The sequence below is a fragment of the Pneumocystis jirovecii genome (genome assembly GCF_001477535.1).
Source record: "Pneumocystis jirovecii RU7 chromosome Unknown supercont1.7, whole genome shotgun sequence".
Taxonomy (NCBI): Eukaryota; Fungi; Ascomycota; class Pneumocystomycetes; order Pneumocystales; family Pneumocystaceae; genus Pneumocystis; species Pneumocystis jirovecii.
In genome coordinates, this window is record NW_017264781.1 from 164,073 (window position 1) to 184,262 (window position 20,190).

Sequence of the window (20,190 nt, forward strand, 5' to 3'; positions counted from 1 at the left end):
ATGGAATACATCATTTCAATCATTAGAAAAGAGTACTTTCCAAATTCAAGACGTAGATTTCTCTTCATATTTTGAAGAACAAAAAAAAATCCATATTTTTAATGGCAAACATTTAAACATGGTTAATTATATTTGACGATAAGTAGATAAAAAATATTTTCGTCTTTCTGAATCAACAGACGCTTTCATAAAAGAAATAGATTGGTCACCAACAGGAATTTCAGAATCTAAAAAGTTAATTTCTCTTTTTTTTTATTTTCTAACTAACCAATAGTTGTGTGCTTGCTATATTAACATCAAAACATATTGTTTATATCTTTAAACCATACAAAAATCCATATTCAAATAAATGGATACTTGTATACAGGAAGTGATTTAATTTTACTATATTAACATTAATAGCTACACAATATATCTAAAATTAATTCAAAATATTTATTTGAATCACCGAAATCAGATACTAATATAACTAATATTTTAAGATCAAGAGCACGTTGTAAATGACTCAAATAACCTAATTTATTTTCATCTCATTATTTTAAGGTATTTTATGGTCATCAGCATTTTATACTCAAGAATTAAAATGGGGAAAATGCTACCTATGTATAGGAAATGAATACGGGGAAATTGAACTTTGGGAGTAAAATAAGTATTATTTCTTACGTTTTTTAACATAAGAAGTGTATCAACTGAAGAAGCCGTTTTAAATTTAAGACTAAAAGTTTTCAAAACATGGATAACAAAACTTGCATTTTCTCCATGGAAGCAAGAAAACACTAATACATGTAATTTCAAACAGTGTTTCACTCTATAATAACATACTTAAGACTATTGTTTATTGTCAGTATCAGAGGAAAATGGTCCTACAAGAGTTATAAAATTATCAATATTTATAAATAATGAAAATAGCTATTTAATATCATCTTCCGTGAAAAAATTATATATAAACAATGAAGAATTTAAAATACCAATTAATAATGTTTTATGGTTTCCTCAATCAGTATACTAATACAAAAATGTCATTTAATAATATTAATATATTCAGGCAATGTTTTGTTTAATTCTAATACATGTTGGAATGATCTCAGTTTTCCAATGTTCTGCAACATGTGATCCAATTTTCATAAAATATTTATATACAGAAACCTTTTTGCAAGCTTCAGGTAAAAATTAACAAAAAATATCTAAATTCATATTTCCAGGAACTTCTATTATATATAGCTCTATAGATCCTGTTGGATTTCTAATAGCATATCAAGATGGCCTTATACAAACTTTTAGCCTTTCAAAATTTTCTAACGAAATTGAAATTATTACTAACGATATTTCTTTAAAACTTAAAAAACAACTCTCTGATTCCATACAAACACACTGTTTCTCAGAATTCAGTATTAGAATATATGGATTACTATCTTTTCCTCCATTTCTGTATCAAATTTTTATATGCGAGTAAGTCATACACATTTTTTATTGAATTTTTAATAGAAATCAAGGATTATACCATCAAATGAGATAAAATATACTACACCCAAACAAGCAGAAGCAAGACTAGTGTTTTTAGAGTCACCAAATATTTCCAACAAAGAAATTTTTGAAGTTATGGAACAATTTGTTACATCAAGTAAAATTTACTAATAATTTGACATTAACACCTAATTACTAATAGATATTTATTTTTCTCCAGCATGTATACTTTGGGATATAGGACTATCTAAATTTTTTAGTGTATCATTTAAAGAGACAAACTTTTTAAAATGTTTTGATTACTTAAAAAAATTTAGCAAAGAGACAATATCGTATGTAGTGGTATTCTTAATATAATTAAAATAAAAGTAAAGAATTGCTAGTGACGTAAAAAATCAAACAATATTCGATAAACTATTCAATTCAAAATTTTTAAATTCACAAAGATTATTAAACTCAATCATAAGTATGTTTAAAGTATTAACAAATTATATTGGCAAAATTTAGATTAACTGGAATAAGATGGAGAAAAACTTTGAAAACATTTCTCAAACTATTATGTTTAATCTTCAATCCCATTTAACAACAATTATTTTGTCGGAATCTAACTATTTTCATGAACATATTTCATACTCTCTTTTAACATACGAGGACAGAAAATTAATCATGCTTTACTGTTCTTTTATTATAACATATTTTCCAAATAACTATTTTCTTTTAGATCATCTAAAAATATGGAAACAATACTTTTTATCATCAGAGTCATTACAAGTTCAGGGTAATAAGTAAAATTCAACTATTTTTCAAATAATCTAATACAAAAATTTTAGATTGGATTATCAATACAGAAGAATATTGCAAAATTTGTAAATCATATATACCATTTAAAAGTATAAAATTTGGAACATGCAAAAAAAAACATACATGGCGTAAATAATACTATTTTTTAGACTCATTTTAAAAAATTTAGCAAGATGTTCTATAACCTTGTTCGCTTTAATGGATGCATCCTCTAAAACATGCCAAAATTGTTCAAGAAAACTTGTCTTTTTTTCAAATCAAAGCCATTCATTTGTATCAAAATTAATAAATGCATGCGATACATGCTTTTATTGTGGAGGAAGATGGTATTCAAAAATATAAAGATATAAAATGATCGATATTCCAATTATACATTTTTTTAATTTTAAATAGATTTCTAACTTCTATAACATAATTAATAATATAAAATGTATCGTTTTTTTCTAAAATATAAATATCATTAATGACAAATGCATTCAATAATAATAAATACTATAAACATTTCACATTGTATTCTAAAAACAAGAGTATGATAATATACAATCGTGCTTTCAAATAAAATAGAAACAAATAAACTAAAGAAATACTATAAATTATTATACAAGTTTGGCATACATTTAAATCTATACCCCAAAGTTTTGATATATATTAATATATAAAATTAAACCCAAACATAAAAATCAAGCAAAACTTATAAAAACGACTAATAAAATATTTGCAATTTTCAAAAACAAATTATAAAAAATATTAAAAGTTATTTACGTCTAACATATTCAGGATTATATTGAGAACTATATTTTCCCACAACCTTATAATCAGTAGTATATTCCCTAAAAAAATTAGTTAAAGATAGGAAATTTATTTTTTCTTATTCTCTTTAGAAAGCCAAACACCTCTCAATGCTTTACTATCTTCATTTATATCTTTATAATTTTTTTCTATTTTAGTTTAAAAATAATCTTCAAAATATTTTTATAACTCACGCTTTCTTAAACTTTCATTCATTTCAAAAGCTCGGCTAGGGTTTGATGAATAACATGATTCTTTTTTATTAAATTTAAGTTCTTTTATTTTTTTTTTCTGTTTAAGACATGTTTGTATAACTGTAAGAGGATCATTAAAATCTTTAATGCTATTCTGAATTTTCAAATTTCTCTCAATAGACTGCAAATCCTTATGTCTTTGTGTCGATGATTGTAGACTAGAATGTGAATACCAAGGAGACATTTCTACAAAAAATTATAAAACAAAGAAAAAAGGATCGAAAAACCATTTGCTGAATTATTCAAACGCATACAAATCACATCTTTCCATTTTTTATCAATATCTTCCTTTTCTTTTTCATATTCCAGATTTTTATAATCCATAGAAACTTTCTAGAAAAATTAACTCGTTTTAACTTTCTAGAAAACAAAATACTCCAGATTCTAAATCTTCCCAAAAATTGATATGCTTGTTATCCAAAGATACCTCACATTTCTTTTTAAGTTCTTTATTTAACATTATTGTATCATCTTTCTTACGTTTTTTCTCATTTTTTAAAGATAAATGATCAACATCAGCATTCTTTGCATATTCATTAGAAATAAAATGGCTATCCGAAATATCTTTTTGTATCCGTTCTTTCCAGTCCTCATTCATGCTATCTTTTCTTAATTCAGACCGTTCTCTTAGTATTTTTAAACGCCTTTCTGCATCCTAAAAAGTAAAAGAACTGTTCAAAACCAAAAAGCACAAACAGCTTCGCGAATACGCATTTCGTTATCTTCTTCTTTCTTTTTAGCAAGCATTTCATCTCGCCAAACTCTCTCAATATTACTTTTATTATAAACATTCCAACTATAGTTTTTATTAAAATAAAACTCTATAAAAATTTAAAAAATATTCACCTTTTATGTTTTAAAATATTAAGAGGCATTTTATAGAAACTTTATTTTTCTAATATTTCAGAAGCTATTTTTTAAACTCGTTTAAATCGTTTAACAATCAAAAAATCCATAAAAATAAGTTTATATTCCTATTGAAATAAATAAAAGAATAGCAATAAAAGATTATAGAAATAAAGGCTCTTGTCAAATTCTAGACGATAATATGCAACCAAACAATACTTTAAACTATGCGCTAAATAAAGAAAAAAATCAAAACGGAATATATACTGTTGTTAAAATACCTAAAACACAAAGTGAACCGATAGAACTAACTAATTGCCTAGCGGTGTCTTCCTGCGATTTCAAAGATAACACATATGTGATATGCGATGATTTTTATGTTTTTAGTACCAAGGTAGTTGCAGAGATAAAACCAGGGCACATTGGTGCCAGCCTTATACAAAGAGACTGGGCACAATGGTCTCTTGGACAATCTGTATCAGTAATACCATATGATCCATTTACTGAAGAAATCCTATATATAGGATCAATGGATCTCGAAGTAGGATTTGTCCCTGGTTTTCGCACAACAGAAGAACAATTTGATGGAGAAATAATGGGAAAGTGGTTTTCAAAGGTATAACACAAAAAAATAATATTAAAATGTTTATAATAATAGTGTTTCCAAAATCAAATACTTACATCAGATCAAAAGTTAATTTTTGATTTTAAATCCTATAACATAAAGGCAATAGTAAAAAATATAAAATGTGTAAAAATACCTATTGGTGAAGAAATCACTCAGAAAAACACAGAAATTCTATCCAACTCATATACACGAGCTATCCTCACTCTACACAGTTCTATTAATATATATAAAGCAAGAAATTCTAATATAAAAATCAAAGCATCAGCAAGAAGACCTAATGCTAATTCTATTATTCAACCTAATTTTAAGTTTGAGGACATGGGAATTGGAGGATTAGATAATGAATTTAGTGCTATTTTTCGTAGAGCATTTGCATCTAGAATATTTCCATCAGGGTTAGTTGATAAGCTGGGTATTCAACATGTTAAAGGAATTTTACTATATGGTCCTCCAGGAACAGGAAAAACTCTTATGGCAAGACAAATAGGTAAAATGTTGAATGCTAGAGAACCAAAAGTCGTAAATGGTCCAGAAATTTTAAACAAATTTGTTGGACAAAGCGAAGAAAATATTAGAAAACTCTTCTTGGATGCTGAAAAAGAAGTATTATTATCAATATATATATTTAAAAAACTTATTATTCGAAGTATAAAGAAAAAGGCGAAGAATCAGGTCTTCATATAATAATTTTTGATGAACTAGATGCTATATGTAAACAAAGAGGAAGCAGGAATGACTCTACTGGCGTAGGAGACTCTATTGTAAACCAATTATTAGCAAAGGTATCATTTTTGAGACATTTCTAATCCACTAATATTTTTTAGATGGATGGTGTAGATGTGCTTAACAATATCTTAATAATTGGAATGACTAATCGACTTGACATGATAGACGAAGCGCTTCTAAGACCAGGGCGTTTAGAAGTTCACATGGAAATTTCATTGCCAAACGAGTATGGAAGAAGGCAAATTCTCAAGATACATACGTCAAAAATGAAAAAAAACGAAGTTATAGATTCTGATATAAACTTAGATGAATTAGCAGCATTAACTAAAAATTTTTCAGGTGCTGAAATATGTGGCTTAATAAAAAGTGCAAGTAGTTTCGCATTTAACAGACATGTTAAAGTATTCTCGTTATATTTTAGTATATGTTTTTTATTTCGTTAGGTTGGAACTGTTGCAGGTGTCTCAGAAGATGTAGAAAATTTAAAAGTAAATAGGACAGATTTTATAAATGCTTTAAAAGAAGTAAAGCCTGCATTTGGTGTTAACGAAGAAGATTTAGAACAATCTATCCGAAACGGAATAATTAAATTCTCGCCATATATAGAAGTCTAAATACATAGTTTGTTGTTATATATTTTAACTAGAATTCTAGAATATTCTAAATGAAGGCAAACTTTTCGTTGAACAAGTACGTAAAAGTGAAAGAACACCATTAATTAGCATTTTATTGCATGGATCGCCGGGTTCTGGAAAAACAGCTTTAGCTGCAACAATTGCACTTGCATCAGAATTTCCATTTATAAAGTTAATTTCTCCAGAATCCATGATTGGATTTTCTGAAAGTGCCAAAGTATTAGCACTTAGTAAAATATTTAATGACAGTTATAAAAGCCCGTTAAGCGTAATCGTTGTTGATAATATTGAGCGTCTTTTAGGTATTGCCAACTATTTTTAATTTTTATTTGTCTTAATAAACTAGACTGGGTACCTATTGGGCCACGTTTTTCCAATACAGTACTTCAAACACTTATGGTATTATTTCGAAAACAACCACCAAAGGTATAAGAACAAAAAATACATCAAAATAATAGTTAGTAGAATAGAAGACTTCTTATCATTGCAACATCATCAGAAAAAACAGTTTTATCACAAATGGATCTTCTTTCTTCATTTGATGCAGATTTGCCTATTCCAAATGTCATGTATTTACGTGAGTTATATACTGTTTTAAAACATTTAGAATTTCTCTCTGATACAGAACGCCATTCAAGTTTAAAATCTATTAGTGAGATTCATCACTCAGAAGAAATTAGCATAGGGATTGCTAGACTTATATCAATAGTTGAAACTGCAAGACAAGACGAAGATTATAAAGAAAAATTTCTAGAACTAATAATCAAAGCCATTTCATCAAATCCATAAAAATCTTTAGTAATATCAATAAGAACTTTCAAATTATTCTCATAATATTATCTGCGTAAATTAAATACAGAATATTTAATCAAAATGTCTATTTATTTGATAAATATAAAACTAAAAATATAATATTCTTCCAATATATAATTTTAATGAATTATAAAATTTATAGAAACTAACATTCATTCTTTTTTCATAGAAAGTAAAAAAAACAATTAATATTTCTAGACATTTTTTACAGTATTCAAATTTTAAACTATCTATTAGTTTTAATCATTTATATTGTTTAAATTCAAATTCCATACGTAATCAGTATTTTTTCTAATTAACTTTCAAAAAAAATCCATATATTAATATTTTATTCAATAATTATCGAAATTACTAAAGTTCATAAAACTAAGTTATATCTAAAAATCTTCAATAACAAATTATTCCATATAAATATCAAATCTTATTAAAACATGAAATTCCTTTACATATAAAAATTTAAGATCAAAACTATTATAGAAAACAAAAAGAAAAATTTCATATCCAAATAAATTAGTTTTCATGATAAATTAGTTTTGAAATGCACACATTTACAGCAGGCATACATTCAATTTTACATATTTTTCTACTAACATATAATTTTAGATTTAAATTTACTATATGAAATTGTAATAGTAGCAGATGCTTCTAAACAAAAAGGTTCTTTTCTTGCAATATTTGAGGCATATGATACAGTTTTAAGGAAAAAAAATATAGATTCAGTCAATGACCGTATATATTACAAATTTCTTTTAAAGCTTGCACAAATGCAGGGACAAGGATGGGAATATAAGTTCAAATCTTTGATAAAGGTAATAAAAAAAAGAAATAAATTGATACAAACATTATTAGGACATGGGTATTGATTTTAAATTTATAAAAAACAAAATTCCTGAAAATAGCATTCTAATTAATAAATATAATGACTTAGATCACCCATTTACTCCTAATAGCGAAGAATCATCAAAAAGCTTGAAAGAGTTTTTTTATAATTCAGATGAAACATTCAGTAATTCGTTAAGTTCACAAATGACAAAAAACTCATCTACATCTACAAAACTTACACAAGAATATATTAAATTACCACTACATAATGATACTATGTTAAAAAATGTCAAGCAGGCCGAATATATTTGTAATGAACGATATATTCAAATAAAACGAGAATACTTGAGAATTTGGTTTCAAAAAACTAGGAATATTAATATTAAATTCCAGCTTATGTATTCTAAAGCTATTTTGCATGATAAATATACATTGACTTCTCAAGCATTAGGATTTTGGTTTCAAAAATCATTATATTACAAAAAAATAAAAAACAATGCACGGAATGCAGGAAACTATCTAATCATTGAAAAATGTTTTATAAAATGGACGAAAATGTTTTATATAAAAAAAAAGAAACATCAGCATTTATATAATTCTATATTAATGAAAATTTTCTTAAATGCATGGCGAAAAATATGGATAATGCAATATAAAGTGGCAGCATTATACCGCCTATCTTTTTCATTTTCTATATGGAAAAAAAAATTACTAATACAAAAAAAAAAATTATTTAAAGCAATTAAATTTCAAAAACTGCATATTTTAAAAACTATATTTCTTAAATGGCTTGCAAAAGTTCATCTAAATAAACTACAATTAAATAAAAAACTAAAAAAAAAGCATAATGCTTTTTTATTATGGAAATGGCAATTTCAGATAATATCAAGAAAAAAAAAAACTATCATAGGAAATTATTCAAAAAAACTAATAAATTATTATTATAAATTATGGTTTCAGAAACTAGAACAAAACAACAAAAACATTATCAAAGCAATTAAATTATCAAATAATTTAAACTTAGTTAAAACCTTCCAATTATGGAATGTGAAATATAAGGCAGAGATATCTAAAAAACTATTCTTGTCTTTCAAAAACATATTTCTCTATAAAAAGTATTTCTTAATCTGGAAAAAGAAAACAAAAAACATACAGATAGCATCTAATTTTTTCAACTATTTACTTTTACGTTCATTCTTTTTAAATTGGCGTAGAGAATTTTATTTCAATACTCTTTTAATTAAATTAAAAGATAATTTAAAAAGAAAAATTATATATAAATGGATTTTAAAAGAAAGACTACTTCTATTACTTCGTGTAAAAAAACATAGACTATACTATTTATTGTTTTATTTATGGAAAAAACACTATCATACATTAAATAACAATTATATCTCATTAATATCTTTTTTTAAAAACAAAATTATTCATACAATTAAAATCACTAATTTTTTTAAGTGGATTGAAAGACTTTCTCTTTTAAAAAAAAACAAAAAAAGAGCGGATGTAATTATTTAAAATATTGATTAAGAAACATACTAATAAATTCATATAGGAAATACTTTTTACAAATACAAAAAAGAAATTTATTAATCAATGGAAAAAAAAAAATAATGATATACAGAAAAAAAATATTATTGCAAAATATACAAGTAATTGTTTTTATATAAGGCATAGTATTATTCAATGGAAAACAAAGTTTAATAAAAAAGCTAAAATGCGAAGAGAAGAACACGTTAATTCATTCATCTATAATCATGATCTTCAACTTTGTCATAAAGTTATTTTAAATTGGAGATGTTATCTTAAAAGTATCATATTAAATCAAAATGTTGCTCTTAAATTTCGTGTCAACAAATTTCAATATCTTATAATACATTTTTTCAATATTTGGGCAAATAAATATAAAATTATTAACACAATGTTTTTAAAAATTCAGAAAAAAAAAAAGTTAAAACATATTAGGTATATTAAAACATCATCTTTTTTAGAAAAAATTTTATCAATTTTTTAGATTATACTTTATGAAATGGAAAGCAAAACAAAATATTATATTTATTATGAATAATTCTGCTTTAACTATTTTAATAAAAAAAAACCATATACTTATAAAAAAATACTTTAGAAAATGGGAACTATATATATTGCAATTACGAGGACCAGAAATTCAAGCACATCTTTTTCAAAAAAGACAAATTATATTATTTATGAAAACAACATTTCATTTTTGGCAACAACAATTTAAAAAAAAAAAACTATATCAAAAAAACAATACAAAAAAAAATATTAACTCTATCCTGTCTGGAAATTTATCAAATATTACATCTCTTAATAATTTGACGCTTTCACCTTTTCTAAATAAATTAGAATATACAAAATTTTAATTACCAAACTCTAAATACTAAAAGCTTAAACAAATAATATAAGAAATGTAAAAAATCATTTATATCTAATATTTACAATATGTAAGGATTGTATATTTAAATTCTTATCGAGATAAATTTTAAATTCAATAAAAAATGTTTTTCTAAAATAACAATATCGATTTAGATATGCAGAGTGTCTATCCTGGTGCACCATTAGCCTCCTATCATACTTTTTCTGCGGAAATATATAATAATATACCACTTGTGGTACAATCTATAGTTAAAACAAATTAAGATCTAACTTAATAGGCATATGTATCAGGAACATCAATATCTATTTTTATTAATGGAAAAAAAATAACCCAAGTATTGTCTATTGAAACTACAGCTACAGCTGTAGCTATTGATAAAAGATCAGGAAAAGTAAAGCATATTCACCAAAAAGCTAATAATTAAAAAAATAAGATATGTGTATCAAGTAAATCAAATATATACATATTTGATATTGCCAAAAAAACATCATTTTTCGTATGATAATACAAAAATCTAAATATTAAACTAAATAGTATAAAGTGGTACTTAAAATTAACATTCACTATTAACAATGAAACTATATCTACTTTATCATGGGGTAATAAAGAAGAAATTTTGATTGGAGGTAATTATTTACACTTGTATTCACCAAATGTTAAAAAAGGGAAAATAATATGGTCTCAAAAACTTTCTAATCCAGTTATTTTTACTTTAATGTCACCAAATGCAACATTAATTGCTACTATTTCTGAGGTATCAAAAATAACTAATAATTAAAATTATATGATTGAAAAAATAAGGCTGACCATTTTATAAAAGTGTGGGAGAAACCACTTCTATATGAATCTATAAAATCAATTAAGTTTGTTTATCTACCTCATCCTAAACCCATAACCTCTATGAGATGGAAACAAAACTCCAATAATAATCAGTATTTATTTTTTTTAAAAAAAGTAATTTAATATTTTGTAGAGAAATTAATAATATATTATACTCTATGTCACAAGACACAATATTACGCATTTGGATACAAGAGAATGCATCTGAATCATGTGCATTTCAATTATCTTATATTGTAGATATTAGAAAAAATACATCTTTATTTAAAATACCATCAAATGATCTTGGAGAGAATTCTTCTTGTTTAATTATTGATAATAATACATTAGTATTATCTTTACATTCTATAACCGAAAGCACTTCTAACAAAGAAATAAATCAATTAATTGAAATGAGAAACAATAATTCAGATATCTGTTTGGCATTTGATGAAAATGGTCAAATGTGGGTCTTTGCTTTATCAGTTAACTGAAATCAATACATTAAATGCATTTTAATGACTTTTATAGTTTTATAATAACAAAGGTAATACAAATATTGGAATAATACCAATTTCTGCTACAAAAATGTCTAATCTTTATATTCCTAAATATTTAAAACATACAGAATATTTTGCTATTCCAGCAAATAAACAAAAAAACGGAAGTAAATATCTTAATTACGTAAAAACAAACTAAAATTTTTCTAAAGTAAACATTAATTTATATTTTCTATATTTCGGAGAAAATATCGATCTTTATCAAATAAATTTTTTAAATCTTATAAATTCTACTTCTGAAAACTATAAATTTAAGTTTGAGATTACATGGACAGGTCACAGAAATCCTATAAAGTCATTAATAAAATGCAAAAATAGTAATATATTATTATCAAAAGCTTATGATAAAACCGTTCTTATATGGAAAATTAACTATTTTAATAAATCTGAAAATCTTCAAAGGTTGTGGAATTTAAAATTAAAAGAATCACCTAAACATATAACAGTAATTAATGGTATATATACATATCACTTTATTTTTTAATATTCACTTTATAAAGAAAAAAAATTTATAATTTTAGATTCAAAAAACATTTCGATTTTAGAAATAAAAGACAATTATACAAATATAATAGCTACATGCAATAATGTTCCATCTGAAATTGTATTATGTTTTATACATCTGGAAGTTCCTTTAGAATTACCTGAAAATATACTCATTAATAATACATATTTTCTAGCAGTTACAGCGACGAAAAACCTATGGATATGGAAACTATCGTCAAAAACAAAAAAAAAACAAAACAAAAAAAGCATATACATAAAAAAGTTTCAAGAGTTTTCTTTGCCACATGAAAATGATTTACATTTAGTATTATTAATAAATTCTATAAAACATAATCTCTATTCTTCAAAAGAAATATTTATTACTATTTCTATTACTGGACAGTTAAAAGTATGGTCTAAAAATTTTTTAGAAAATGGTAAACTATGTATTCTACCAAATACCAAATCTTTAGAAACTAAAATAATAAAACCGAAAATGATAAGTGAATTTTCAAAAAAACTTGCTATAAGTTCATAATTCTATATTTTCTTATGTTTTCTGATTTTTTTAAGTATGCCAAAAAGGAAAAGAACTTACTATTTGGGATATCCAGTCTTTAGAATTTTCTGATGTTGAAGAATACAGACATTATTTTTCCAATGAAAGTGAAATATCTAATTTAGATTGGACATATTTTAAAAATTCACAATTAATACTTGCCGTAGGGTTCAAATATAAAATCATTCTGATTTGTCAAGCAAGATGTAGCTATGATATAAAAAAATCATGGTTTCTTTTTAGAAGTTTTGATATATCTAAGTAAGCTTAAATATACAAATGGAATTGAGCTTAATATGATATATAGTATAACAAACAACCTAATACAACACTTAGTTTTCCTAAATAATACTACTCTAGTCATTGGAAGTAAAAATCAACTGTTTTTATATAATAAAATAAATGATGATATAAACACAACTAATATGCTATATAAGACAGATAAGGAACATATGAGGACATTGTTTAAAGGAATATTATCTTTTAATACTGTTTTGCCAGTATATCATCCTCTTTTTCTTGAACAATTATTATTAATAGGTATTACAATTGGTATCTTTTTCTAAAATTAATATATCTAAGGCGATATGAAAAATGTTAAAACTATACTAATTAACTTATATAGAACTATATATTCTTTTGAAAAAATAAATATAATAGACAAAAATAAAATTGAAATCAAAGATAGCTTTCTAGGAATACCAATTTATAATTTTTTAGAAAAAAAAAATCATGTAAATTTATATTTGAGAATTATATTTATTAACAGTTTTTAGAAAAAAAAAAACAATAAAACTCAATCTAGCTATTATTATCAACTTTTCAATATAGAAGAGAATGTAGAAACTAGAGATGAGATTATATTCGATACAATATTATCTCAAATTAATGATCGTTTATTATCATATACTATTATTAATCTTAGTCCTTCTGAACAACTCCATTTAACATTTTTAATAAAATGTATAAAAAACGTATAAAAACAATATACATTAAACGATATATATTCATTATATTAGATAGAATTTCACAAAAACTCTATTGATACTAACGGAATTCGATACTATTTATTTTTTTTAAAAAGCATATATCTATCTAACAATAAAGAAGAAGCGAATATGCCAATAAAAAATGCACTCTGGGCTTTTCACAGTGATTCTCAAGTATATTGTTATTATTATTAAATAACTTGTTTTAAGAATTTCAAGGAAACTTTATTATACCTTATTAATCAAGAATGTGAAAAGAATTTTAATTATATTCAAATGGATAATTCATATTGTTTTTTTTGGCTTAGAAATAAAGAAAATTTGGTAAATATAATAATAATGTTTTTTTTTTTTTTTAAATTAATCAATAAAGAAAATTCAAATGGAAACAATCGCACACAAAAAATACATAACAAATAGTAAAAATCCCGAATTTTGTTCATTATTTTATATTGCTCTAAAGAAAAAAAATATACTTCTTCGATTATGGAAAATAGCTACAGGTCATTCTAGCCAAAAAGTTATGGTAAACTTTTTATCAAACGACTTTTCAGAAACTCGTTGGAAAATAGCAGCTCAGAAAAATGCATATGTTCTTCTAGGGAAACATCATTATGGTTTAATAAATCTATTTATACTTCAAAAATTAATATTATTAGAGTATTCAGCTGCATTTTTTCTTCTTGCAGAAAAATTGCAAGACGCTGTAAATGTATGTATTAAGAATCTACACAACATTTCTCTTGCAATTGCTATATCTAGAGTCTATGAAGGAGATAATGGGCAAACTTTTAAAAATATTTTAATAAATCATATAATTCCTAATGCAATAAAAGTTAACGACAGATGGCTAGCTTGCTGGGCATTTTGGATGCTAGGAAAAAAAGACCTTTCCATTAAAAGTCTTATTGTAATTATTTTCTTGTTTTTAACTTTTTATTAACAAAAATCACAAGTTACCTTTATCTTCATTATTAGAAAAAGATTTTGAAGTTATAATTCCAATTAATTCCAAAGAAACTATTACAGAAGATCCAACGCTAATTATTTTGTATAAAGAATTGAAAAATAAAAATATACAAATATTTAGAGAAAATCAAATTGTCTCTCAGTATCAAGAATTTAAATTTATACTTTATATAACTCGCCTTTATATTTACATAGGCTGTGATATACTTGCTCTTAATCTTATACAAGGGTGGAATTTTACGAATCATTGGCCACAAGCTCAAGAAAAGAATTTTAAATATAACAAAAACACATCTGAAAAAAATACATCTGAAGATTCATATCAAAAAACGTATCAAATAATCCAAAAAATATTATGAACACATCAATTATGACAGAAAAATATCAATTAAACTTGAAAAGATTTTATTTTTGAATTCTAATAAATATTATTACATATTTTCAAATGCAATTAATCTATAGTATTACTGCAAATGTATTAAATCGTGACTTATATAACATTATTTCTATAACACAAGAAAACAATAGTCTCTAACTATAAATCCCGGAACATTGGCGTATGACTAATAATATATATATAAGAAACTTATAAAGAATTTTATAATATATTTTTTTACATACTTTTTCATCTTTTAAATATCAATTTTCTTTTTCAAAAAATAAACACATTTTATCATAATAAAAAACTTTCATTTCTTTGATAATAACTACAAATAATATTAAAGGTATAAAAAAATTAAAAAAAATCAAAACATATGAAAAATACTTTACATTCAAAATACTCAATTTTAAAATTTCATAACAAACCAATAATTATACAAATAAAATAACATCAATTTCTAATATTATAGGATTCACAAATTTCAAAAGAATAATTAAAAAAGTAAAATTTTTTAAATAATTACAAAAAATGAAACCAAAACTAAGAAAAAAATATAATTTTATCATGACAAGAAATCAGTACGAATCTCAAAAAGTCATAACAAGATTAAAAATATAATTAAAAGCCAAATTATCTGAAAACATTATCAAAAATATATCAGATAGAAAATTAATGATAGAATAGATTTTTATGTTCAATTTTTATTAAAAATCTTTCAAATATAAAAATCGCTTTTTTACATATCGATTAAATAGAATAAAATTCAACGTCAAAAATTAAAATGATCCGACCTTTCAAATCATGGAAAATTATTCAGAAAAACACAATGGCATATAGCAAACAATCCCTCTTTAATTATTTCTAAAAACTATTAGGAGAAAAAAATCAATTCGAAACCATGTTAAAACTAAGCGAAATGAACAATCATGCATTTCATATTCCAGGACTTTTTTTGCTCGAATCCTCAGAAAAAGACAAAAGGCAAATCTATGATAAAGAATCAGAAAAATTACAAGAATTGTGCCCTTCTACTTCAGTAGAACCAACAATTTTTTCAGAAAAAAACGAAACTTCAATAAATGAATCAATAGAAAAAGATACCGAAAAAACTTGTGAGAAAATCAATTATGATCTTATCGACAAAGCTCTTGAAAATATAAACACTACTATCGAATACGACTCGGAAAACATATCATCAGACAGTGAAGACTCATCTTCAAGTTCAGAAGATGAAGAAAAAAGTAAAAATACCTATTATCTAGTATCGTCTCTTATTGATCCAGCTAACAATGTCTCTAAGGAGGACAGTTGCGAGAGGTAAATGATTCTTATTAATGTTTTTTTCTACAATTCTTCTAGTTCATCTAGTACAAAAAATATCAAAAACAAAAGAAATCAACACAACAATCATTTGGATGAAGATAGAGTGCTCTCGGATGACGAAAAAAGTCACAATGAACATCGGTTTCCAAAAACCAAAAACGAGATTCTTTATGAAGATATAAAAATCAAAAAACCAGATGTCATAATAACCAATGACATGTCCATTGAATACCTTGGAGAAATATCCCAGATCGTCAACGATACCATCGTTATTAAGGCATCTGTTTTCGATGACTATAAAGTCTTGGACGAAGAGACTTTACTAGTCCTGGAAGACCGTTCCATTCTAGGACTCGTAGACGATCCCTGGTCCCTTTTACATTACCTAATCAATACAGATCTTTGAAACATTTGGGCGAGTCTCGCAGCCCATGTATTCTGTCAGGCTCGGGGACCAAGAAATCGACAGCCAAAGGATCTCTATTGGTAAAAAAGTCTACCTCGTGCCACAGTACACCAGATACATTTTCACGAGTGAGTTGAGGACAAGCAAGGGAAGCGATGCAAGCAATATTCACGATGAAGAGATCGATGAAAACGAACAGGAATTTTCCGACGACGAGGCCGAGATGCTCTTTAGGTCCCAGGCAAGGTCCGCAAGACCCCCCGTCCCCCCCAACACGCCCAGGACCCCTCGCCCCCTCTAGCCCTACACACAACTGCACACTACACATTGCCACTTGCCACTACACAATTGCCACTATACACATATATTATACCCTACTATACGTGCCCTACTATGCATATTTATATGCTGTACATACTACAGACAGTATACACACTATTTATACATATACATACAATACTATACATAGTACACATACTATACATACTATACATAGTATACAGAGTACACACTGTATACGGAATACAGAGTGTATCACGCCACCCCGCACACAAACATAAAACATACAACGTGCACCACCCTATATGGCCGCACGCAGCTGTACCCACACGCATACGGCACACACACTATACATTGCACAATATTATATATTGTATACACTGCACACTGCTGCACATTGCAGCGTGTGCCCACGCGGGCCGCGCCCGCTCATACAAACTACTGAAACGCTCACTAGACCGCTACTATAACCGCTACTATATACAGCCCACTCCCCCCAACTGCACCTGCCCAGACCAACTACGATCTCTCCCCCCGAAGACGGCGTGCAAGCTGCATGTCCTTAGGCTGGATGGTCACACGTTTGCCGTGGATTGCACAGAGATTCGTATCCTCAAAGAGCGAGACGAGATACGCCTCGACGGCCTCCTGCAGCGCGCCGATCGCTGACGACTGAAACCGCAAGTCTGTCTTGAAATCCTGCGCGATCTCGCGCACAAGTCGCTGAAACGGCAGCTTCCGGATCAGAAGCTCCGTGCTCTTCTGGTACCGCCGGATCTCCCGCAGCGCGACCGTCCCTGGACGGTACCGGTGCGGCTTCTTGACGCCGCCCGTCGTTGGCGCGGACTTCCGCGCCGCCTTTGTCGCCAGCTGCTTTCGCGGCGCCTTCCCCCCCGTCGACTTCCGTGCTGTTTGCTGCACCCGTTAGCACCGGCCACTCCCCTCCGCCCTCCGCCTCACCTTTGTACGCGCCATTGCCTGCCCTCTCACTACAACACTGTGTATACTGTGTACACGTTGTATGCGCGTGCTTATATACCCACCGCATCAACGATAAGCGCGTCGCCAGCGTGCACGCCTTCCGAAAACGGATAGGCGCGCATTCCACGCGCCGGCACGCGTTGATGCGGCCGTCGCCGCACAGGATAAAAGCGGGTGCGCATACACTCCAGCGCAGAACACTGTTACAGCACGCATACACTGCGCATACATACGCAACAGCAGAGAACAGAGTAAGCAATGTCTGGACGAGGCAAAGGCGGCAAAGGGCTTGGCAAGGGTGGCGCAAAGCGCCACAGGAAGATCCTACGTGACAACATCCAAGGAATCACAAAGCCGGCCATCCGGCGCCTCGCGCGTCGTGGTGGCGTAAAGCGCATTTCAGCACTCATTTATGAAGAGACACGTGGCGTCCTCAAGGTTTTCCTGGAGAGTGTGATCCGCGACGCCGTCACATACACAGAGCACGCGAAGCGCAAGACCGTCACAAGTCTCGACGTGGTATATGCGCTCAAGCGACAGGGCAGAACCATTTATGGCTTCGGAGGCTGAGCCTGGCCAGCGGGCCAGGCGAAGCGGAGGGGAGCAGGGCGGGAGTGCAGTGGGTGTTGCTAGGGGAGTGCAGAGGGAGCGTCGTGCCCGTCAGGGGCCCCTGCGGGCGCGGGCTGTCCAGAGTCGGAACCGCTGGGAGAGTCGTCCTGGAGATCTGGCGGGGTTGGGAGGGCAGGGGGGCCGTGTCTACATACCTATAAGGAGGCGGTCGTCCTGGAGGACAGGGCGGAGATAGAGGTCTGCAGCATAGTGGAGAGGGTTGGTAAAGTCAGGGACCAGGCCCCGGCGGACCTGGTCGCGGATATAATTGATGAGACGGACAGTGGCATAGAAGTCGAGGCGGAGGCGGAGCCTAAGTGCGGGAAGATCGAAGGTGTGGTCTGGGCGGTAAGCAGGGTTAGGGGCAGGGAGGCATGCCTTGGCGACAGTGTGCATAGACAAGTGAGGAGGAGTCGAAGGTGGCAGGACAGAAGAGACACAGTGCTGGGGCGGCGGGAGGCTCGCAGAAGTCGGCCCAGTCGTCTGGGGGGTCAGTGTGGCTGGCTGTGTCAGAAGCATCGGTTGAGGGGGATGAAGGGGAGTCCATTTGCAGCAGGCGGCGGAAGCATAGGCGGCGAAGGCGGGCAGCCGGGGTTGTGGGGCATGAGACAGGGTTAGGGCAGGCGTAGGAATGCGTAGGAATGTGGAATGTGCGGAATGTATGTATTTTATAGTTCTTATAGTTCTAGTAGACGTAGCATAAATACAGCACCATTGAGAGCAAGCTCCTCCTTTGCAATCTGCCTGGGGTTAGGGCCCATGTGGGGGGTTTTTTCGAGTGGTCTGCGGAGGATTTTTGTTATGAGTGGCTGGTGGCGGGAGATTGCGTCGTCGAGTCCGACGGGGTCGTGGACGATGAGGTACTGCATCTGGATGTCGTCGGTGACTGGTGGTGGTTAGGAGAGCAGGTGGAAGGGGAAGAAGGGGTTAGGAGGGGTTAGGAGGAGCTGGCATACCAAGCAGGCCGGCCTTTTTGCGGAAGCGCTGGATACGGTTGATCACTTGTCTTGCAAGGGACTCGCTTTCTAGTTCAGGGTAGATTTCAGTATCGAGGATGACAAACACGTCTTGGTCGGAGTGGGTCTGGTAACCGGGGTGTCCGGGAGAGAGTGTCCGAACGACCTGGTGCTTTAGAAAGGAGGGGAGGGGGGGAGGGGAAAGCAGACCTGGAGATCCTCCGGGGCCAGTCGGATGTTTCCGAGTGTGATTTCCTTATTGTGCATGAATTCTTTGACTTGGTCGGAGGTCACACTTGGAAGAAGCTTTTTTACTCTAGCGATGTCGTGGCGAAGTTTCTTGCCAAGAACTGGCCAATCGGCAACAAGACTGTAGCGGACGCCGTATTTCTCTTCGTCGGAGGAGAAGACAAGGTCTTTGATATTCAGCTCTTCCAGAATGTATTGTTCGACGGACTTGATGTCGTCCAAATACAGTGGATCGTGGTGTATTACAATAAGCTGTCTCAGAGGCACCTGCATTATTAGTGGTGATGGTTGAAGCGGGGGTGGGTCGACCTTTAGCCCAATTGAGTTTTTTTCCCTAAGATTGCGCGCTAAATCGACCACTTTTTGCATTCTAGTAAACTTCCTTTCAACGTCAAGCCGTAGACGTTTCTCCAAGACATCCGGGAAGCTGATAAAATGTATTGATCT

At 29.8% G+C, this 20,190-nt stretch overlaps 8 protein-coding genes across 8 annotated transcripts; 6 read left to right on the top strand and 2 right to left on the bottom strand.

Moving 5' to 3' along the window:
• T551_01724 (uncharacterized protein) lies at positions 1-2,607 on the top strand (the record flags this gene model as incomplete). The annotated part of the gene is made up of 15 exons (XM_018373987.1): positions 1-52; positions 147-234; positions 275-359; positions 403-496; positions 544-640; positions 682-785; positions 828-1,000; positions 1,046-1,163; positions 1,203-1,449; positions 1,494-1,621; positions 1,667-1,796; positions 1,839-1,941; positions 1,987-2,242; positions 2,295-2,393; positions 2,435-2,607. 15 exons carry the CDS (start codon positions 1-3, stop codon positions 2,605-2,607), a joined length of 1,947 nt encoding a protein of 648 aa, XP_018229732.1.
• Positions 2,608-3,123: 516 nt separating this feature from the next.
• Positions 3,124-4,183, bottom strand: T551_01725 (uncharacterized protein; the record flags this gene model as incomplete). The annotated part of the gene is made up of 6 exons (XM_018373988.1): positions 3,124-3,203; positions 3,249-3,494; positions 3,536-3,641; positions 3,685-3,963; positions 4,005-4,104; positions 4,155-4,183. 6 exons carry the CDS (start codon positions 4,181-4,183, stop codon positions 3,124-3,126), a joined length of 840 nt encoding a protein of 279 aa, XP_018229733.1.
• Positions 4,184-4,356: 173 nt separating this feature from the next.
• On the top strand, positions 4,357-6,932 carry T551_01726 (AAA family ATPase SEC18; the record flags this gene model as incomplete). Its single annotated transcript, XM_018373989.1, has 8 exons — positions 4,357-4,770; positions 4,813-5,385; positions 5,430-5,564; positions 5,607-5,909; positions 5,952-6,116; positions 6,163-6,445; positions 6,490-6,569; positions 6,609-6,932. The coding sequence occupies 8 exons, from the start codon at positions 4,357-4,359 to the stop codon at positions 6,930-6,932; spliced, it is 2,277 nt and encodes a 758-aa protein (XP_018229734.1).
• A 788-nt stretch (positions 6,933-7,720) lies between these two features.
• Positions 7,721-10,162, top strand: T551_01727 (uncharacterized protein; the record flags this gene model as incomplete). The annotated part of the gene is made up of 5 exons (XM_018373990.1): positions 7,721-7,765; positions 7,806-8,825; positions 9,237-9,284; positions 9,334-9,743; positions 9,793-10,162. The coding sequence occupies 5 exons, from the start codon at positions 7,721-7,723 to the stop codon at positions 10,160-10,162; spliced, it is 1,893 nt and encodes a 630-aa protein (XP_018229735.1).
• A 168-nt stretch (positions 10,163-10,330) lies between these two features.
• Positions 10,331-14,917, top strand: T551_01728 (uncharacterized protein; the record flags this gene model as incomplete). Its single annotated transcript, XM_018373991.1, has 18 exons — positions 10,331-10,411; positions 10,454-10,567; positions 10,610-10,672; positions 10,718-10,930; positions 10,978-11,108; positions 11,150-11,480; positions 11,527-11,662; positions 11,708-12,010; positions 12,056-12,571; positions 12,615-12,861; positions 12,908-13,140; positions 13,183-13,334; positions 13,377-13,574; positions 13,620-13,763; positions 13,809-13,913; positions 13,963-14,206; positions 14,249-14,499; positions 14,546-14,917. The coding sequence occupies 18 exons, from the start codon at positions 10,331-10,333 to the stop codon at positions 14,915-14,917; spliced, it is 3,834 nt and encodes a 1,277-aa protein (XP_018229736.1).
• An 824-nt stretch (positions 14,918-15,741) lies between these two features.
• T551_01729 (uncharacterized protein) lies at positions 15,742-16,669 on the top strand (the record flags this gene model as incomplete). The annotated part of the gene is made up of 3 exons (XM_018373992.1): positions 15,742-15,769; positions 15,816-16,257; positions 16,300-16,669. 3 exons carry the CDS (start codon positions 15,742-15,744, stop codon positions 16,667-16,669), a joined length of 840 nt encoding a protein of 279 aa, XP_018229737.1.
• Positions 16,670-17,561: 892 nt separating this feature from the next.
• Positions 17,562-17,996, bottom strand: T551_01730 (histone H3; the record flags this gene model as incomplete). Its single annotated transcript, XM_018373993.1, has 1 exon — positions 17,562-17,996. The coding sequence occupies one exon, from the start codon at positions 17,994-17,996 to the stop codon at positions 17,562-17,564; it is 435 nt and encodes a 144-aa protein (XP_018229738.1).
• Positions 17,997-18,482: 486 nt separating this feature from the next.
• Positions 18,483-18,734, top strand: T551_01731 (uncharacterized protein; the record flags this gene model as incomplete). The annotated part of the gene is made up of 1 exon (XM_018373994.1): positions 18,483-18,734. One exon carries the CDS (start codon positions 18,483-18,485, stop codon positions 18,732-18,734), a length of 252 nt encoding a protein of 83 aa, XP_018229739.1.
• Positions 18,735-20,190: the final 1,456 nt, after the last annotated feature.